The 22,422-nt window shown below is 35.6% G+C and overlaps 1 protein-coding gene across 4 annotated transcripts in view; it reads left to right on the top strand.

Moving 5' to 3' along the window:
* Nucleotides 1-22,422, top strand: part of TRDN (triadin) — a 221,109-nt gene that overhangs the window by 22,634 nt on the left and 176,053 nt on the right. For 3 of the 4 annotated variants that reach the window (XM_071806589.1, XM_071806590.1, XM_071806591.1), the window contains exons 2-5: nt 5,130-5,339; nt 12,795-12,836; nt 19,675-19,812; nt 21,696-21,722. In XM_071806589.1, coding sequence (XP_071662690.1) covers nt 5,130-5,339; nt 12,795-12,836; nt 19,675-19,812; nt 21,696-21,722 — 417 coding nt within the window. The remainder of the gene's footprint in view (nt 1-5,129; nt 5,340-12,794; nt 12,837-19,674; nt 19,813-21,695; nt 21,723-22,422) is intronic. The other variant, XM_071806588.1, reaches the window with a different exon arrangement.

A 22,422-nucleotide genomic window follows, 5' to 3' on the forward strand; every position in this document is an offset into this window, starting at 1 on the left:
GAGGAGAACCGAAGTTTTGCACAGCTGGAATCCATTCTCTGAGTTGTACTGCACTTTGTTACTCACTGTCCAGCATCTCCATCTCTTGGCTACTGGTGCTGGCTGGATAAGATGGCAGAGGTTCTCTGTTCAGGCATGTACAGTGGATGCTGAAATTCTTTCTTCTCTCTGGTCAGCATTTTGTTCCCATATAAATGTATAAAAGAGGAAAAAGGCACGAGTGCAGCGCAGTGCTGAGAAATTGGTTAAATACTTATGATGAAACAGAAACTTTCTGAACAAAAGTAATTAGACCATTTCACGAAATAATATTGCTACTGTTATTCTATTGCAAGCTACTATTTACCACAGCAGAAATTCTGCCTTTTCCACTTGTATAAACCAAGGGTGCAGCAGAGAAATTAAAAGAGAACAACTCTATAGTTAGATGTCAGCATCACCTGGACAACAGGCATACGCATAGACTTTTCTTGTGGTAGAAAGCATTTTCCTCCAATGGGAAAAGAGTGATTGCTGTGAGAACTGTAGGAGTCTGTGGACTCATAAAGGTGATATGCGAGTCCTGAAAAAAGTGTAGCAGATTATTGAACATCCATTACACAGTCCTTCACTGAAGGGTTCTAGTCCCTTGTCTTCTCTCAGGGTACTCTCGTTGCTATAGGTTGACTCCTTTTTGTCTGATCGCGACAGTGGTGGATTGACGAGGTCACCAGGTTAAAGCCCAAGGCTCAAGCTGGTGCTTAACATTCAGTGTTGATTTATATATTCATTCTTTCTCTTTTCTGCTCCCTTAATTAGTATTTAAATATTCCAAGTGAAGTGGAATAGGTCAAACAGGAGCCACTAATGACCTGAATCCAGAATACTCTATAGCCTATTTACTGGAGTGTTCATCTGGGGAGTGGAACAGACAAGTCAAAATCTACCAGCTCCCTCATATGGAGCAGACTGCACTGAGGCTTCCCACATCCCAGCTGAATCATCCTAGCATTTAAAAGGGAATGACCTCTTTCTTTTAGTAGCATGACTAGCCCTCTGCTTTTAGTATGCTCAGACTTAAAAAGGCGTTTCACATTAGGTATTTTACTTGAGTTTTGGGCTTTTTTTTTGTGCTGTTGGTAGAATGAAGACTGTAATACATAAAATAACTATGAAATAACTTAAATGTAGAAAATTACTATTTTACACTTGCATGAATCTGAATGGAGTAGGGTTTTGTTGTGTTTTGGTTTTTTTTTTTTTTTCCTTTTTTGTTTAGCTTCTGAGGTAGTGGGAAGTATAGCTGCTGAACTGCAAAATCAAGTGCTTTTTATGCCTTAAGGAGAGCTCAGCTCACAAATACAAAGGCTATTTTATCTAAGCTACCAGAACTACAAGCTCGCCCTATATTCTGAAAGAGTCACACAGTGTTCTCCTCAAAGTTGTCATCGATTGTCAAGGTTTATTTATACATATGAGATCTTATGGGTCTTCAGATTGTACCCTAAGTGACAACTCTGAAACCAGAGGAATAGTAAGAATCTCAAAGTTCCAGCTGTTTGGAATTTAGTAAATCAATCTGTTGATGTAAAGGTGACATTCGTGACCTGATGGGGTAGTTCTGTGTGCATGAGAAATTGTGATGTGGAGACAGAGGTATATATCCCCAGAGTAATCTTTTTATAGAAATGTATAAATAACTTTTTCAAGTTCCTATCCTTATTGAAAATCAATAGCAATCACAACCCAAAGTGCCAGGAGGCTCTAGTAGGCATGTGGTGGTGGATTAAAATTGGATGGCTGAAATTGTAACAGCCTTCAGCTGCCCCCTCCACTCCTGCGATGGATGTTGCCTCCTCCAAAGCAGGGACAACTGATCTGCTCATGAATCTCCTGATCCACTATTTATCTGAGTATACTAAAGAAAACTGACTTGGATTCTGGTTGTCTCTAACACAGATAGTGAAGTGTGTCTTGGGAGAGAAAATGTGTATCATATGGGTGGCAAGGATGTCTGGAGAAGTCCAGGAATCTGATTTTAACCAGTTGCTGAATGACCCCTGCCAATTTTACCAGTGAAAATTTATAGTAATTTTATATTAAAAACTTATATTCATCAGGTGATTTCAAAACATCAAACATGCCTGTCTTTCTCATTCGCCCGCTTGGCACCCAAAGTCTCACTGACATCTTGGGCAGGACCTCTGCTTTGGCGCTTTTCTGAGAAAGACGAGAAATGTTGTTGATTGAATTGATAGAAACATTGCACATGTGTAGGTGTCCTCTTTCTCTACTGGTCTGTCTGTGTAAATAGCATCACTGTAGGCTTGGGGAGAAAGTTAACATTGGTAGGTAGACAACAATGCACACAACAACTGGACACAGAAAAGCAGGGACCAAGCACAGGAGAGCATCAAGATGGCACTGTGAGTACTGCAATAAGAGTGGTTGTATTGAGGAGGGCAATCATCTTGGTGTGGTTGTCTCTTCTTTTTAAAGTCATGAAATTAGAATAGTATCAATATACAATCCACCTCATATGAGATTATGTAGCAGCAAACAGGATTCCTCAAGAGTCCTTAAATAAACTCCTCCAGTCAATTTTGTTTATATTAGTAGCTAGTGACACAAAAACCTAGTTTCTATTTTCGGTGGTTTAGGACATCCTGTCTGGGTTCCTCCAGGCAATTCAGAAGTAAATGTCCTGTAGATTATGCCTGCCAGTCCTGTGGGCATGTCTCTGATACCATAAAGCAGCTATAACAACAGTGAAGACCCTTCTTAGGTGCCTGAATCATACTTCAAGTACCTGCATTGGGAACCTCTAGCAGTATAACAGCATTTTTCTTAGCTTGACTTCCATGTAAATTTGCTTCAATAGCTGTTCACTCTCGCTTCAATGAATGTAACAATGGTGATTTTATTGTATGACATCCTGAGGTTTTAAGGGGAAGTCTCACTAGGCCACACCAGCAGCCAAAATCATGCAATAAATAACATTTTAGCATAATTGAGTTTTGCCTCTGCAGTGTTACTCAGATTGATAAATTGTGGGAAACTGTTTTCTTCACCAAAGACGGAACATAGCAGCCTGAATTTGAAAAGTTAAGTATACTAAATAAGAAGGAAGGAACTATTTTTGCACAGCAACCGACCTAGAGGAATGATCCTTTGAGTGGTAATTATATGTATGTCTATATCTGTTACACACATAGAGTTTTAATTGCTTATATTATAACTGTGCAAATATCTACCATTAGCATGTCCTTGGAGATATGCTGTGATATTAATCAGATTTGTCAAGACGAAGCAGTACTTTTCTATTCTCTCTTACACATCATAAACTCTGACTGATATCCCCAAGGGAAAAAAATGCATAATGTGTCATTTATGACCTGTTGCATGCACAAATCACTTGCATCTTGCATGCAGTAGGATAACAAAATGCTATTGATTTTGAATTTGACTTTAGGAAACAGATCTTTATTGCTGGTTGTCACTTGGCAGATTTTCTTCCTGCTGCGAAATGTTTGATTCAAAATTTATGTTTGGAGCAATGGAAGTGGTAATGTTTTTACAATATATATAAAAAAGAGCATAAATTCTATCTTAGTAGATAGACATTATTCATTAGCAGAATAATAAATAGGACTAACTTTCAAATAAGTAACAAAAAATGTAATATGCCAATCTTGTTCTTCTTATACAACATTGCTTTTTAGCAGAGAAGCTTTCTGGAGCTTGAAACAAGGCACATATCAGTGACAGGGTGCTTGTGCAGAGGCAAGCTTAACAGGTAGGGCTAAGGGAACTAGAAATGTAATGCACTACATAATAATAAAAAGAAATGTAGAATATGTCAGGGTATGACTTAAACACTTTACGGATATGACAGATTAAGAGTTTGGGAACCTCTGATACCAGAATTGTCTTTCCCTTTTCCAAAGATATATGTAAGATACATGAAGATCATTTCAGTATCACTTTATTGTTCTCACTTTCTACAGAAAAAAAAAAAAAGAAACAAAATCAATATTCATTAGCATGAAGACTGGAAGACTTATTATGCCATTGTAGTTCATGGATTTTTTTTCAGGAATAAATATTTATACCTATGAGTAATATCGAGGATCTAATTCCTCAGTTATTTCTTTAAGGATGTCAATATAGTGATTCTCAAATAGAGGCTACATACACATTGTGATGGCAAATATCTGAAAGTCTTCCACGGCCTTATACTTTAGATCTACTGATGTTTCCAATTACATATTTTCAATTTTCTATGTGAAAAGTGAAACTAAACCTGTTTATCTTGTGTAGAATAGCTCTGTCACTTTCCTTAGGTTTGTTTTACGTCCATATTTAACATTTCTTAATACCCCAGGAAGAATTAGATTAAGTCACCACTGTTAACTGTCTATCAAACAGTTAACGTGTGTCAGCTGTTTATTTAGTTAACATACATGCTCATCTTCCTGCTATTTTCTAGTACCTAACCTATGCTTTCTTGAATTAAGTCTGTTTTGGAACGGTAACTCTTGTTTCTTAGCAGATGATTGCACTAAATAAAAAATACCACAAACAAAGGTATTTAAAAATCAGTTGCAAGTCTCTTTGCAACTTATAAGGATACTGGACATGTAGGTTTTGGGTTTTTTTTCTGTTAGATAAAATGGAGTATATACATTCTTATTGCCATTGATACACGTCGTTGACAGCAGAAGTCCAGCCAAACCTTGAGTGGTGTAGCTCCATTCCGATCAATGCAAATACATTAACCACATCACCTGAGAATCTGGCCTACATTCCATAACAAAACAGTCCTTTGGAGAGTAGTAATATTTTATGCCTTCACCAATCACTCCTTTCGATCTGTAGCTATTTGTGGTAGACTAGAAAGTGTTGTATTATGATCAAAAAGGCCAGTTGTGCCTATTTCACCATGTTTGCTCACAAATTACCTTTACTAAAAGTGGCATCAGTTCAGGAAAAGCTCCTTCCAGAAAGCACAAGAATGTGTCTTTAATAATGTAATATTTGCATTTATTTAAAATATTCTGAGTACGGAAGGATTTCAAAGCACACTCATATTCTTGATTTTAGGCACCAAGTGTTACATTCTAATTTCCCCGCTTTGACTATTTACCTAGGACGTATGTCTACAACCACAACAATAATAGATGGTAAAAACGGATCTGTGCCCTCATCATCCATGAAAGTGGGCAAGAAATCAGTTACAGAAGACCTCGTGACAACGTTCAGCTCACCAGCAGCATGGATTCTTGTTGTTGCTCTGATTGTTACCTGGTCAGCAGTAGCTATCGTAATGTTTGACTTGGTGGATTACAAAGCCTTTGCAGGTAAAATTCAGTATATTCTGTTTGATGTCTTGTATATTAAAATTTAAACATTTATTAAGGACTGTGTGTTAAGTAAATTTGCATGTCTCTCACCTTCTTGGAGCCAACACAGTGCCTCTGCTGAGTTTAACAACAGAGGAGATATTGTGAGAAAACTCAGAAGATATTAGTTTACCCTTCATACATCTTTATAACTTAAATATCTCCATTTTGCAGCCCATCCTCATGCTAGAAAATGTGTATGTTGACAAATTAATATAACATAACATAACATAACGTAATATAATATAATATAACGTAATGTAACGTAATGTAATGTAACGTAATGTAACGTAATGTAACGTAATGTAACGTAATGTAACGTAATATAATATAATATAATATAATATAATATAATATAATATAATATAATATAATATAATATAATATAATATAATATAATATAACATAACATAACATAACATAACATAACATAACATAACATAACATAACATAACATAACATAACATAACATAACATAACATAACATGTATATGTTCTTGTGTGGTACGATTTCTGTTTTGCAATTTCTATACAAAATTATTTCAAGAAAAATAAAACTAGATATAAATTCACATTTCCTGAAATATATTTTAAAATCTTTCATAGTTGCCTTGACTGTTCTGACATCAGCTTACACAGTTCAATGACAAGAAATATGAAAAAGTTATTTTCTTAAGATGTTAACACTAAACTAATCTTCAAACCCCATAAACACAAAGAACTAGATTCTTCATATGAGCTCTGTCACACCCTTGCCTTCAATAAAGAAATAATGCTAACCTAGATTAAGACTTGGCAAACTGACTGAACAAAATCAAATTTTAGAGTATACATTATTTACCGAGGGAAAAGATGAAAATCAACTATGTGGCACAAATGCTGTGATCATAGTTGAGGAATGGGGAGAAAAGAATGGGGAATTAATTTTTATGGCTTGCATCTGGCAATGATATATAATGGAAAATAAAATGAATTAACTACCAATGTCTGTAAAGGGTGCATAGCATTCAGCAAGCCACTTTGACAGCAAAATTTTGTGAGGTAACCAGGCCTTTTTCTTTCATAAATAAGAACTCTAGGTCTCAAGTTATCACATCTGTCACAATAATTAACTAGGAATCAAAATTCAGAGTTCAGCCTTTTAATTCAAAACAAATTGACTTGATGTTTCAGAGGTAATTTCCTGAACTTTATGAGTTTACTGATAAATCCATAGATTTGTGTCTGGCTATCTATCAATATGACCTCAAGATTTACTTAAAAGGCTTTGAGATGTAGATAGAACTTGAAAGGAACCATCCAATCCTGGATCAATGGATGACATAGAAGCTTGAAAAGTGAAAAAAACATAACTCGAACTTTTCATAATTTTTTTCTTCTCATTTATCTTTGTTTTCAGAAAGAATTCTCTTGAGTCATAATAAAACATAAAGCTCCTTTTGAGTGAAACTCCCAAAACAGGCATCAGATTTTAATTTGAAAACAACACATTTCATGTTACAACACCAATGTAAACCAAGAGAGAAAAATCATCATATCCTGTTTTTAATTGTTCATATTGACTATGAATCAATAAGTCAATCAAGTTACTAAGATGTTTATAATAAGCGTAACTCATGCAAAACTCCTAAATTAAGTGATTCCTGAACTGGCAATCAGTTCATGCATGCTCAATATACTAGTCAGGGTAGTGTTGAGCAATGAGAATCTGTATTCATACTGGAGATGGAAGGAAACTTTCTAAGCAGATGGAAATTTGATGTTCATGTTGTCTTGGTTAAGTGAGCTTAAATCCAGAAGGTGCTGGTGGAAACTGACATCTTCTGACCAGACTGTAGAAACAAAAAACATGTAGAATTTAATCTGCAGGGTGAGTTCATATTTTGTGGACACTTCTGAGAGATGATACTTAGCTATGAAATCATGAGTTTGTTTCTTTCCCTTCCCAAAGACATTTCTCTTCCTAAGTGATTAATTAAGCCAGCATTTAAATCAGGTCTCAATGGTGAATCATAAAGAGAAGGAACTGCTGTACTCCTTCAGACCAGGATTTATTAGGTTGTGTTCTGCATCTACATAAGTATAACAACGGGTACATAGCTGTTATCATGACTCCTCGGTTTCAGCTCCGGAGTTCCTACTCAGGCTGATTTTCCAGGTGAAACACTCTGATTAAGAAAATTCCATGGAAATAGCTGAAGATATCACATAGGACCACCCAGCTGGCATTATTGATAGTAGAATGATTTTCACCCTTTGAGAGTTTGGCCCTTTGCCTCTAGTTGAGGTAATGCCATCTTTTCATATAGAAAGTAGAATTTGGAGTATATTTTTAAGTGACTCCTTAAATATGAAAGCTAATTATATTCTTTCTTGGGTTTGACACCGCTCTTTGAAGAACCATAACTGCATAAAATAAGTGAATATTTATTTTCAGGACTGTAAGTTCAGTTTTGCAAACATGATTAAAATTAATTTCCTAGTTTTTAAATGTAAATGAAAGATGCCAAAGAAATGACATTCAACTGTATGGTTTTTAATCTATAAACACAAAATAGTCAGTGTCTATTTTCCTTAAATGCTTGCCTTTCATAAGTCAGTGCTTTTTATTTCTTTCCCATTTCATTACATGAAGTTCCATGAAGTTCAAGTTTAGAAAGTATGCATAACATATGAATGAGGCAAGTTGAGAGAGGTGAACTTGGTTAGTCTAGAGAAGGGGAAACTGAGGGGTGACCTAACAGCAGCCTGCAGCTTTTTGAAAGGCAGTTAAAGATGACAGAGGGCAAAGAGTTACCAAGCTTATGTCCTTGCCGTATGAGGTGATATAAAGAGGGGATCTGGCCAGAAGCTGCTGCCCAAGAGGTTCATTTTGAACAGCAGATGGGGGGAAGTCTTTACCAGGGAGCAGTGAAGCCCTGAAACAGGTTGCCTAGAGGGACTGCAACTTCTGTGTCCTTGGTAGTGTTCAAGACTTGGCCAGGTGGCCATAGCTGTCTGGATCCAGTGTTGGCAACAGTCTCTCATTGAAAGGGATTGCATGAGATGAACTTTAGAGATGCCTACTGATCAACATCTATGTGATTTTGCTGACATTTCTATTAGAATCACATAAGGTATTTAGAAAGGGGCAGATTCTCCCATCCTCACATATAAGAAGTGGATCTGTGGGCATTTGTAGCTAGGATTTCACTCACTCATTCCTACAGTTAAACCTGTTGATTTGGGGGCAGGTGATTCCTAGGGGAATGGCTTAAAAGCATACTGTGCCCATCTATCTGCAGAGACAGTCCTTTGCCACATTTGCAGGAAGCAAGGACCAGAGCTGAGAGAGCTCTAGGGACAGCTGGGTAAAGTGCCACACTCCTCCACACTGGGGTTGTCTTTGATCTATGGGCTCCCACAAAAGACTTCCACTATGTTTCAGTGTCAGAAATTACCGTCTCCATAACAGAGCCCATAGTAGTGACTTCACTGCACGGGACTGACTGCAGCAGAAAACAGGAGGGGGTTGACATAGTAAATAAACCAGCCTGGGAACTGTGTAGCTGAGGAATATAACAAATTTGCTCCTCCTGATTACACTACAGAGCTGCTAGCCTCTGGCAATAAAGGAAATGTAATGTCCTAAATTATGAGTTTACCTAGGTTACACGGAGCTTGATGGAGCTCAGTAGAAACACAACGTATTGACAGAGTAGGAGGTATTTTAGACTTGAACTCAGGTATTGTTCTCTTATTTCGATTAAGAATTTTGCTCTCGTTATCTTAAAGGCAAATAATTCAAAAAATCCACAAAGTATTAGTATATGTGTTTTAGTTCTTTATGTATTATTTTAATTTACCAGTATAAACTTCTGTTGCCTCTATGATTATAGAGTGGCAACCCATAGATTTTGCTTCCTGATTACTATGGTTTCAAGTTCTTTTAGAAGTAAACAATCAAGTTTGGTAATTTTGGTAATTGATATAGGATGAAATTATGAAAATGAGGTGTTCAGTTTCATCCTAAAATAGATGTTCAAATTATTTTCTGGGGGCCCCACTCTATCCACTGTTTGAAAAGGAACCTTTAGAACTGAGGGAGACTGGGGGAGGAAATCACTTAGGTTTTACATAGCTGAAGTTAGATGACAAGAATTTAAGCTCCAGTCATTGAAAGATTTAAGATGTATTAGATGTATTTTGTGTAATTTTAGACATCCAGAACACGATTACTGTAAATTTTGCAGTACTATGTAGTACTCAGAAGGTGCTATTTATGACATAAAACATTGCAGGATGTCTGTGTTGTAGAGTGCATATGTAAATCTGTGCCTCCTTGGTGGTTATGTGTCTATTCAGAGGTTAGTACAGAGATGGGATTTGCAAGTTAGCTTTGGCACTGGAATTTGAGGAAAGCCTGAACCAAAAGTTAGATCAGGGCTGAAAGATTTGCCCTTGTTCTATCTATGCAGAAGAAGGAAATTAAATTTTGCAGTGTTTCACTTGAGTGTGCTATGTTCATTCCTTTGAGGAGAAAAATGAAAGCTTGCATTCCTGTCACATTTTATTGTACAACTATAAATATGACTGAAATATTTCTAACATGATATGGAGGTGACATACGTTAGAAAAGCCTGAGATAAACTGTGAATCTTGTGCAAGTATGTAGCATGTATGAAAATGCAATAAGTAACATAACGCTTTGGAAGATCTCTTATATGTTCTCAGAGTTTTCAGGAACACAGAAAAAAGATTCATTTTGGTTTGATATGTGCTTTGCAGCAGTTTGTTATTATTACTGTCCTTTAAGCTAGAAAATACACCTTGTTAATTGGCCTCATAATTCACAAATGTATTTCATGCATTTCTTGTACACATAACTGGATTATATGTTTTAATTGGTAAATGTAACTAAATAATTTAATATTATTTTCGTCCTTCCTAAAGATTGATTGCCCAAGAATCCAGGTTTGCTAATGGGCTAATAAAGTGTTCAGAATTCTCTGCCATCTCTGTGACCAATTACAACTAATTAACACCACCCTAATTTCAGCTCCAGAGTGTTCAATATTCAGAGTAAATTGATAGTGATTTAGCCAATCACCTAAAGGCCAGACTAAATCAAACCTAATGAAACCTCACCAGATCTATGAAACCCAAAACTATCCACAAAATAAACACACATAACATGGTGAGCTTGCCAACTTATTGTGACTGCTTTCACAAAAGAAAAAAGAGCAGGCTCTTTGTTGTGGATAATTCAGTTTGCTCAACCATAAAGAGGCTTTTTAGAGACCTGCAGCAAAGGCAGATCTCTGTGGAGGCAATGCCTGCCAATGACGGGAGTGGGGACCAAAAGGGTATGCAGGCACAGAGCTCTCAGCTCCAAAAGAAGTGACATGAATTACAGTCAAGTGTTCTTTTTAATACTTTCTTTTTTTTTTTTTTTTTCACCTTTTTAAATTAGTGGCAAAATGTTTGTCCAGATTATCATGGGGTTTTCCACATCAGCTTCTGACTAACAGAGCCCAAAGTCACCATTTCCCTGCCTTAGCTTGTGGTCACTTTATTACTGTCTTATAGCCACAGAAAGCTTTCGGCTGGCCTTCGGTAGTCAGGATAATATACCTATTAATATTCTTCAGTAAAAGAAAACAAGCAAGCGAACAAAATTAGGAACGATATATTAGTGTGAAAAAAAGACACAAGAAGGTAAATAACAGGACTCCAAACAACTTGTACTGCATAATTGACACATGGATATTTGTTTTCCAGTCTACTGTATGTCCTGAATGATAAAACTGTAAGGTACAAAACCTGTTAGGTGCAGTCTGTTTGTTTTGTCATTAAGAGAAGTCAGCAAAAGACAGCTATTCTACTAGGGGGGGTTGTATGTCTGTTTTTGGTGTCATTTTGGGGTTTGTTTGTTGGATGGTTGGGTTTTACTTGGTCTGTATTCTTTTTTTGTTTTGTGTAGTGTTTGGTTTTGTTTTTTGTTTTGATTTTGTGAGATAATCTTTATTATAATAGGAATATATACGTCGATTTTTCTCCTGGGATGTCATTACACTGCAGTCATTCTGTTGGTCTTGTTTTCACTGGAAACTTTTAAGGACTGCAAAAAGAAGAGTGTAATTATATTTACTCTTGTATTTTATGACAGTATTAAAACTAATAATATTTTTGTACTTATTCAGGAAAAAGAATGAACTTCTAGCTTAGTTTAAAACACCAGTAAACTTAACAGAAGAAATAGCTTTGCCTCCTGAGGCAAAAGGTGTTTTACAGTCTCACCAAACCGAAATAATTGGTAAAAATTTTTCCATACATGCAAAACCCTAGACAAATCTCCCACAGAACAAAAGAGTGGGGTGTAAAATAACAGCCCTCACTGTGCTCACCTTGAACTTATCAAAAGTGTTCTAGTCTTTTGAAATACTATTTGTACTGTCTTTACAGTTGTCAATCCAGAGCATGAGTAAACAAGCTTACCCATGTCAAAGCTCTTAACGAAATTCTTAATTGAATTAAATGGGACTTCCTCTAATGTACCTAAAAATCTACAAAACTTTTTTTTTTTTTCACTGTCTTCCATAATGATAAAAACAATGAAAGGATTTAAACCCAAGTCCATTTTAAAGGACTGCCCAGATGACATCTCACTTGCTATGTTTCACTCTGCAGAAAATCTCACAGCTGAGTTAAAATCATTAGAAAATCAGTTTATACTGGAAAGAATGACAGTCTACGAAACAGTGCAGTGCTGCAAGTATTGTGTGTTTGTCCCAAATGATCTAGCGTATGTAAGAGAAATTGTGATAGATAAAACTGCATGAAGTCATGAAGCTGAAAATATGAAATTTCAGAAACTGACTCAGTGAACACGGAAGGATCTAAGAAAAGAAATAATTCTTGCATGCTTAAATGCACTTCATGGGAATACAAAACACACGTGAAATTTCCAGGCCATAATGGTATCTGTGTCCTAATTTTAAACAAACAAACAAAACCAGTAATTCATTTCAGTAACAATTGCAGTAACGTAATTCTTTGTTTATTTGCTATTGAAGAAATCAAAATTCTTCAATTAGAATCAGCTGTATATAATATATTCTTATTAGCAATAGAATATGTTTGTAACTTGTGAAAATACTTATGCTTTATTTAACCATGTTTTTACATTGCTCTGATTCATGCCATATTATCTCACACCTATAGTGTATTGTTTTTCTTTTTAATGAACTCCAATTTCTGCTTCATAACAGCAGCCCCACAGAGATGAAATAACTCCTCACTTCACTCCATAACTGCTGCCTTTATTCAAGCAACAGCCAAGGATGTTCATTATTGCTAATGGTCTTTCTTACCTTTTTTTTTTTTTTTTTAAATTGGCCTTTCTGGGGTTCACCCTGTTCTCATCGGCTATAGGCACCTATTCACAGCATTGCGATGATCCTTGTTTACCGCCTGGTAAAGCCGTTCTGCCTGCAGTGTTCTGAATACGCGTGTGCGCTAGGGGTCGGGTGGCTGAAGATAACAAAGCATGGGCACCAGCAGGGTGCCAGGGCATGGCAGCACCGCTTCTCTGCTAACTCCCAAATTGGTCTGGCTGGGGCTGCAGACCTCATTGCAAAAGCCTCCTCCTGTTTTTTGCACCGTGCTTGAAATATATCTGTCAGCTAAGAGACGTCCTCAGTCACAAGATTCCCAGGAAATGGTGTCAATCTGAGAGATAGTCATTTTACCCTTATAAAGGCCCTTTAAAAATGCTATTGTACAATTATTTAGCAGCTTTTTAATCTGAAGATCTGTGTTCTTAGTTGGAGAATTTAATCTTTAGAATGATAAAAAATAGAGCTTCACATTTTTACAAATTGTCTGACTGTTTCAGAAAACACTGTATAATTAGGGTCTGATCCATCAAATCAGAAGCCTGTCAGCTAATATAAAATCAAGTCATATAAACTACATGTAAAGCCCACCCTAAACCTAAATTCCTGTCTAAATGTGTTGCCATATCAAAAATACCTCAAATTACTTGGTACTTTGTGACACTTTATGAATTTCTTTCTGAATTTTGGCAAGTAGATTTTAGTTATAACTATTGTGTTCTCATTTGGGGTAAAATGCCTTTGTCCACGTTCAGGTGAGGTTTTCTCTATGAACTTGACCACCATACAATTTTCAAAGGCTGATGTTAGAAAGAACCAGAAAAGATTTATACTACAGACTGTAGTCATCATATTCACAATTTAAGTTACTCTAAAATCGAAATTACTGAGTAACGTTGAGTCTGAGGTTTTTTTAGCACTATATTTATATTTATAATTCAATGTTCTTATAATTCAAAATTATTATTTTTATGCCTATAATTCAATTATATGCAACATATTTTGTCCTGAAGCTTAGTGCTGTAAGCATGACAAAAATGTTGGTCTATGAAATAGGAAGATAAGACCTAAGGACACCTATGCTTATAAACTGGGATGTTAATAATGGAAGGCTTTATGTGCATAGTGAGTTTTATACATTAGATACTACTTTTCAGAAGACCACAGAGAAGAAACAAATTACTATTACTAATAATAACAAAGCTTAGAAATACATGGACTTTCTAATTAAAATACAGGTCTCTGTATTTGTAAGAGAATATTTTACTAAAATTAGGATGTGTTGTATTATTACAAACTAGTGTTAGGTTTTGTATTTTATCAAACATGACAGAAATTCTCTGTCTTCATCAGCTCTACCTTGTCAGTATCAATGAATTAGATTATATCTCATAGATCAATCTTTACACCAGATAATTACTATAATTTGTAATTTAATTGCATTTAATTCACTGGCGTCAAAATATGTAATTGATGAAAATCCAACAATTATTAAATAATTCACTGTAATTCATTAAAAAAAAAAAGAAAACCTTTAAAATAGGTTGAACTCTGAGTATATATTTAACTACTTGACAAGCAAAAAAGATTGATAGGAAACTACATTCGTGGCAGAGTTGTAAAGATGGGAATAATGAGTGAAGTGATTTGCACAGATAAATCAATTAGTCACTTTTTGTTGTGCACTTCACAGGGATAGATGATGCAGACCATGAAATACATATAACCAAATTTGTTGAGGTGTTATAACAAATCATACCATGTGATTAATCAATTCCTATTCCAAAGGCCACTGTTAAAGGACCCATTATCAGTCCTGGTGAAAGAAAGGAGGTTTCTTCTGTTTGCAAAATACCGCAGTATTACTGAAATAGAAGTGACTTTGTCACTTTATGAAAATTGTCTTCTGTCCCAAAAACCTATCTAATGCTGATTGAATGACTTTGGAGGTCTGTCATTGGCTGATTTCAAGAAGCTGTGTTAAGTGTGAGTTAGTAATTACTATTAAAGGTATAGATTCTATTCTCAAATCAATTGGAATGAAAATTGTGAGCCAAGAAGAGTTCAAAACTGAATAAATTAGTTGGTTAGAATTCTTGTTCTCTCATTTTGAATCAAATTATTGTTTCTGTACCAGTAATGCTGGAGAGCTACTATTAATCATAGTGGTTTAATTTTGATATAATGATCATGAAAGTCAGTTACAAAATACGTAGGGAGTTTTCAGAAGTATTTAATACCTATGGCACATCTGAAATTATTTATTAAAGAATTATTTTAACAGAAGTTGCATCTATTAAGTAAAGAAAATACAAACAAGCTTACAAATTTCCTTGCAGATATCTATCTACAACAGCTAACAAACCTTCTCCAACCGAACTCAGTTGAGTTTTCCCACAGTGAGGTTTTGTTGAAGGGAAGTATACAAAGTCCTTTAATTTGACTGGGGTTCTTTCCCTGTCAGTTTTAACTCCTCTAATTTTCAGCATTTGCCAGAAAGTTCTGAAATTAAAATTTTGAAGTTCCCACTGAAAAAAAAAAAGGGGGGGGGGGCAAAATTGTTAGTTATTCTCATAGCAGTAGAAGTGCAAGCACAAGCAGAGCTGAACTTTTATGGAACTGAAAAGCAGCTCTTATGCTGTATGAAGTAATGAAAGGCCACAACAAAAAACATATTCTAGCAAAGCATTGCTGATGGCAGCAGTGCTGTTTCAGAATGCAAGTAATTTATCAAGGTCAATATTCATATTGATGTGGAATTACTTATTAATGTAAAGTTACAAATCTAAGTGCTTAACTAAAGTGTATGATAGCAAAAAGGATTAAAATACGAAACACCACCACTAATAAGATCCACGTCACATACCACAGTCATATGAAAATAAGGTGTCATGCCCATGATAATTTCTCAGGCTTACTTTCCTTCCTAGTCAATTGAAAGGGATACACATCTTTGGTATTTAATTCATATAACCCTAAAAATAATGTCAGAGGAGGGCAACAGACTTGCTCTCTGAAGGTCACAGTATATCTTCTTGCATTGACTTTTGAGGGAGTCTAGAAATCACCAGGGATTCAACACCTGGCTTTCATGTACATTTGACTAGACAGGATGATCTGAATTTAAGATGTGATTAAATGAAATTGCATACTGTCAACAAGAAGTATTCAATATTAATTGCATATTTCGTATTTCACTCCTGAGCTTAACCTACTGAGTAACCATTCACTTCCTTTCCCCTCCTTCCTCCACCCTCCTTCCTCCTTCAACAGTCACTGTTTTTCTACTACATTGTCTAACAGGAACAATTGGCTCAATCCCTGTTTACAAGTTCAGCAAAAGGTAGAATTTATAGCCTGTATCTATCTGAGAAATACTCTGTGTTCATCAGCCTCTTTACAGTTTAAATTCAAGATCCTGCCCCTGCTAATACTAGCATGATATATGATGTATGATACGTGATGTATCAAATATTAATTATAGTTTATAGTTATAGATTAGTTACAAATTATGTACTATATAACATAAGTTAGCAAAAGAAGTATATTGTGAGCTTAATTTTAAAATAATTTGTATTCTAAGGTCTGCCAAGAAAATAAAAGGTGGGCAGAGGACAGCTAATTCAGTCTGAAATTAAAAAAATTTAAATTATATCAAAATATCAAGTTCAAACTTTTTCATGAAAATCTGCATTCTCTCAGCTTCATGTTTGAAGCAAGAGTATGTAAAATTTTTCATGAAAATCTGCATTCTCTCAGCTTCATGTTTGAAGCAAGAGTATGTAAAATTTTTCATGAAAATCTGCATTCTCTCAGCTTCATGTTTGAAGCAAGAGTATGTAAACCCTCTGGAAATGGTTTTCTTCCTTTGCATGCATGTGGGCACATGGCACCTTTCTCTCTAGTTGTTACCCTCTCAATTGCTTTATTTCTTTCATTTCTTGTGTGTTTTCTTCTACTAGGGAAAGAATCTGCATTGTCAAAGTTGTGGGGAGACCTAAAAGCATGGGTTTGATCAGTATAAATTTTCACTTCAACATTACCTTGTGCAGTGTTCTTAAGCATTTTAGGACACGTTATTACTGTTAGCACTACGTTTTTAAAGTGTAGGAAATACAACAAAATTGGAATAGACCTATGCACAAGGAGACAACTTTCCAGGTCTGTGTCACCTGCATAAGACCACAAATGCATCTCACAGTATCTGCTTGTATACAAAACTTAATTTTGCAAATATCAATAAAGTATCCTTTACATAGTCCCAAACTGGTTTTTCTAAACTTGTTATGTTAAACAGGATTTGCAACTTGGGCCTGTTAGTGTAGATGTGACTGAGGAATTTAGCCTCTGGACACTTAAAATTTATAATCCCTTTTTATAGCTTGCTCTGAAGATGTTATGAATTAAAGACCAGGATATGATATTGAGAGCTCTGATTAATCAGCAAAGATGGCTTGCCTGGCGGTGGTTGGAATAATTTCCTCTGCTCTTGATCTTGCACTTCTCTGAGCATTTCCCTTGCCTGCCCAGGGGGACAGCTCTGCTACCTGTGAAGCAGTTCTTAAACTGCTAGTTGATAGACTGGTATATTAAAATAAATTGACACCAATTCTTGTTTAGTTTACAGCTGTAGTCCCTGCGGCTGTAAAAGCCTGTGGCTGTAAAAGCAACTGAGCCACCCCTAAGCAATCAACGGGTAAAGGGTAGGTGGATAGCCAGAGCGGAAATCAAGGCAGCTGTCTGAAGTTAAACCATCCCTGCTTGTGAATCAAAACCTCGGTTGTGCTAAAACCTCTCTGGCCATGTCCATTCTATTGATCCACATGGACTCCTTAGCACCTCTAAATTGTAATAAAGCGCAAATGACATCGGTGGGCAGGTTACAGATTTACTTGTTAATAGTCTAAATGTAAGTATTCATTCTCCTGGTAAACACTTGAGTAGAGCATTTGTGGCAAATCAGGTGAAAAAATAAAATCTCTACATCTCAATGTATGAGGACAGTGCAAATAAATAAATGATCAGCAAAGTAAATATTCCCTGTTATACTGCTCAGTGTTTCTGAATACAACAATGCACACAACAGTATACTAAATGAAGACATCATGCATATTTCTTTGCAATCATGTCATTTCAACATGCACATGATTAATTTAATTGATATGCCTGTTTGTTCAGTATCATTTTTATATAATACAATCTTCAAAGAAACATTAACCAAAATATTTAATTGGTCTACATTATCAATAAGCTGATGCAAAATAATAACAAATCAGCCAGGTATTTTCTTTTTCAGATTAATTAATTAAATAATTAGAAATAAAATTAATTATTTAGTGGTACATTTATATTTCAATTAAAGTTACCTTTATATTTCATTACACCACTTTTAGAAAATAACTGTTCATAGTGCTGCTGTCAAAGATGTTGCTTCAAGCCTGCATTTTGCCTGTCTTTGTAGCCTGCAAGTCCATGTGAGACTGCTTCTGATTGCTGCTAAAATTTGGCTTATTAGTCAGAACACTGCAACCAGAAGCAGTTCTGAAGAGTCTTGTGTTTAACTTCCTGCTAAAATATTTGCATACAGAAAGACAGCGGTAAACAGAGATATGGTCCCCATCTTGATAACTGTTAAATTCAATGTATATATTTCTACTGAAACTCCTAGGAACAAGACTAGACCAACAACTCAAATCATATTTGTGATCTACCTTCAATTGTCTGCTTTTGTGGAAAACCTTCACAGAGATAGGGCAATCATCCAGCCTGCCATTTCAAGTACAGTGGACAGTAACAGCCTGAATGAGAGTTGTCTCTCTTCCCAAGAAGTGTTTGGTACAGATTTATATAGTTCTGCTTCCAACCTCTGACTGGGCATTTTAGAAGAAGTACCCTGTCAGAGGTTGGGAAGTTCCTCTGAAATACTGTGTGAGCACAAACACGGCAGGGAGAAATCTGATGAAATCACAATTGGAAAAGCCTTTCAGGGGACACTTGTATTACCCATGGATGGTTGCCCTCCCTCGGTGTGGATAAAATGGGGAGCAGGGGCCTCGCTTCCATCAGAGGTCCCAGGAAGGTGGAGCGTATTAAAACTGCACAGCTTCCTTGTTTGCTGTCTTCCTTGCCTACAGAAGCACTAAGATGAGAATTAGTTAAGTATCCAGATGTGCATAAGTATATGTGAAAGAAACTCTAGAAAAGTTGTGAGAGAAGAACCAGATACACAAGACTAAATGCTTGAAAGTAGCTGTCTCTGTGTCACAATTTGGACTTCGTGTTCCCCTTCATTTCGGACTCAGGTTTATTCTGTCTAAAGCATATGTTGCTTTCTCCTTCCCATCCTTTACATGTGCCCCATGGCAATGATACAACCTGTCTGTGTGGTTAAGCCAGGGCTCAGCAAATTCCTCAGCCAGGACTTGTTTAAAGGAAGGGGCTCAAGGGGAGATGTGACATGAGGAGCGGGACACAGACAGTAGTGAATCCTAAATACTCATCAAGAGACAGAGGACATGGGCCACGGGAAGATAAATAAACAAAGAAACAAACAAATTAATAAATAATACGTGGTCTGAAAGGAAGAGATTATCTAAAAGGTTGAATATTAGGTAGAATCAAATCTATATTTATCCTTTACCCAACCAAGCCTAAGAAGAAGAGGCAGAACTCAGACCAAATTATCCACTGAGTTCCTAATCACTCTGTGAACAGCAAGAATAGTAGGATATGGTTTATACCAGTCTTGCACAGGAAGGAGAGCTGTCCTCAAACCCTTGAATAATAAAAATTCACATTCACAATCTTTGTTTCTTTTAAAGGAGGTAGCATAATTAGTCCTGTATAAAATGAAGATTAACTTTAATCACTGAAGGAGTATTTTTTTTTAACACTTTTGTCTTGAACTCTGCACTCAGGAAGATCTGTTAACAAGCTCAGCACAGAACCACTGAGAATCATCCATCAGACACTGGAAGAATCCACTGATTGGCTTTATGGCTTTATTTCTTTTCTGTCTGACATTGTATGGAGTGATGATGATGACAGTGATGAAGGTATTTATAAAGCAAAGACTTCTGTAACTGCTCTAACTGCTGTTTTACATGCATTATGTTGGCTTACTCAGCTTTTAACCTCACAGACAAGAAGGTCAAACAAAATGAAAAGTGAATGTTGTTGCTAATAAAGCATCTACTGGCTATTCCAATCAGTAAATTGGTCTCTTTGTTAGCTTTCATCTCGTGTTTAATGTACCATTACAGAAAAGCTGTCAGAATTAAATATTACCATTAGTACATCTTGAAGTAAAGAGCACTAATTTATACAAGACTTCAAAGCCACAAGCAAAATATGCATCAGGATATTGCTTCATAGAATGCTAATAACTATTTTCTTTTAATCAGCGAGAATCTAAAGAACCCTGGTAAATATACAAGAGAGACCAGAAAACTTAGGCCTTTTTTATTTGATATGTCAATGACAAGACAATGTGTTGAAACACACACACACACATACACAAAAAGAATTAAAAAATAGCATTTTGGCTGAACTAAGGGACTTTCAAATGGCATATTGCATATCATTCTGTTTACTGTAAATTTTATTTCTGTCATTATAGTAGCATTCCTTATCCAATATTATCTGATTAATGGAAGTAAACTGATAATCTTGGAAATAAGTATCTTTCTGTCATAAAAGAAAAGTAGTGTCCTGGTATAAGCAGAGCAGTAGTGGATCATCATGTCACATTATATTGACCATTTTGACAAGCCATGAAAGCAGGAGTGACATCTTCATTTCACAGTAGTTTATTTTGTATTCTATTTGGTTATACCAGAATATAATTAAAAAGCAACCTGTACTGAAACTGACTTCTACCTGTTTGTTCATAACCTTGAGATATTAATAAATTTTGGATTTGTGCATGAGCTTTTGTATCAGAGTCATATATGAGTACAGACCGGTTGCTACGTGTGAGTCTGTGAAATGGGCATCCTATTCTGAGATGTGATTTATAACCAACAAAAAGCCAGTCTCTCATATGACTGGGAAACAGAAAAGGTGAAATATGGAGAACTTGCTAAAATTTGAGAAGTGTTCATTTTTACCTTTTCATAGCTCCCAAGGAACTGCAAGTTTTCAAATACTTGACTGGATAAGTGTTGATATAAGTAAGAAAGATCATAAAATATCTGACATACAAAAATTCAAGATCTGAATGCTCACTGAGAAGTGTTTGTAAACCTCAGTCCTCCCAGCCTTTAGTCCAAGTGGAATTACATTAATAACTTCCAAGAGTGTGAAAAGGCAGTAGACAACTTGCGGCATTATATCATAAAAAGTGCATGTGCAGTCCCTGACAATTGTGCACTGCAGTCAGTGCAGCTAAGGCTGCACACTCGCCACAGTTGTTGAGGCTAAATCCTTTCAATTCCATGTCCTGCAAGGCAGTGGAATAACACACTACAGCAATCATACTGCTCATAGTTCTGCTGAAATTGCTTATTTTTTACCTTGGATTTCACTGGAAAGGTTGCTAGATTTGCAACCTTGCTAGCCCACATATACATTTTATTATTTGGAGTTAAAATGTAACCACCAGGCCTCTTCTTAAAACATGGAAACATGCATAAAATCAAGCAAATTGTAAATTGTAGTCACAAGTTAACATTAAGAAGCACAGAGATGTGGACGTTTCCTTGGCTACTACTGCACATTGAATTTATCTACCCTAGACTGAGGAAATCCTCTATGGTAAGAGAGAGATGTTATGAAAAATCAAAAATGTCAGAATAGAGTGCTTGCTGTTTAGCATGTAAATAATAGTTTGTTTCGTTTTGTTTTGTTTGAATGAAAATGATTCAATGTAACAAAAAAATGTGATTTTTAAAAATTATGCTATCTCTTCTCTGATGTTTCTTCCTTTCTTTTGGTTTAGGTGAAGTGGAACCCTCCCTGAAAAAAGGTTGGTCAGTTGCCTTACTATAGAGGGCAATATTTTTCAACCATTTTAAGTACTAGATATAGATTTTAAGATGTGATATAGATTCTGTCATTAGTAACATGTCAGTCTACTAACCTTGTAAGTTGTCCTTGAACAAACTCATTATATAAGAAACTCGAGTAATAGTACTTGTATTGTAAATTGATCTGTGAGAATTCTTAACTGTTTCATTATTATCCAGAAAATCTCACAAATATTCATAAAAAACCCCAGTAGAATTACAGAAATATTATCTGTACCTTTGCCCTGTATGCTGGACTTCTATTAATACCAATATGAGTTATGTGTTTGTCTGGATATAAATAATATTAAGAAATAAGAATATAAAATGTTCACTGAGAAATAATGGTCAGGTGTCATAAAAGCATTTTGCTTTGTGTTAACACAGAACACTGGAATAAGTACAAGTTCTGAATCTTTAAAAAAAAACCTACTTTGTTAGCATTGAATTTTTAAAGAAGCCAAGTGGAACAAATACAATTTGCAATATAAACCTTTCCAGATATTAAAATTGTTATGCTGAAATATAAAACTTAAGTTCAACTCCTATTAAATCAAAATGAAAATGTATTAGAAGACTTGAGATATTGGTGATAGGATGTAAAGCTTTTCAAAACTAGGATGTCTTTTTTTCTCCAAATTGAGCACAGCTTAATGATAA

Source organism: Patagioenas fasciata, chromosome 3, assembly GCF_037038585.1.
Source record: "Patagioenas fasciata isolate bPatFas1 chromosome 3, bPatFas1.hap1, whole genome shotgun sequence".
Lineage (NCBI taxonomy): Eukaryota > Metazoa > Chordata > Aves > Columbiformes > Columbidae > Patagioenas > Patagioenas fasciata.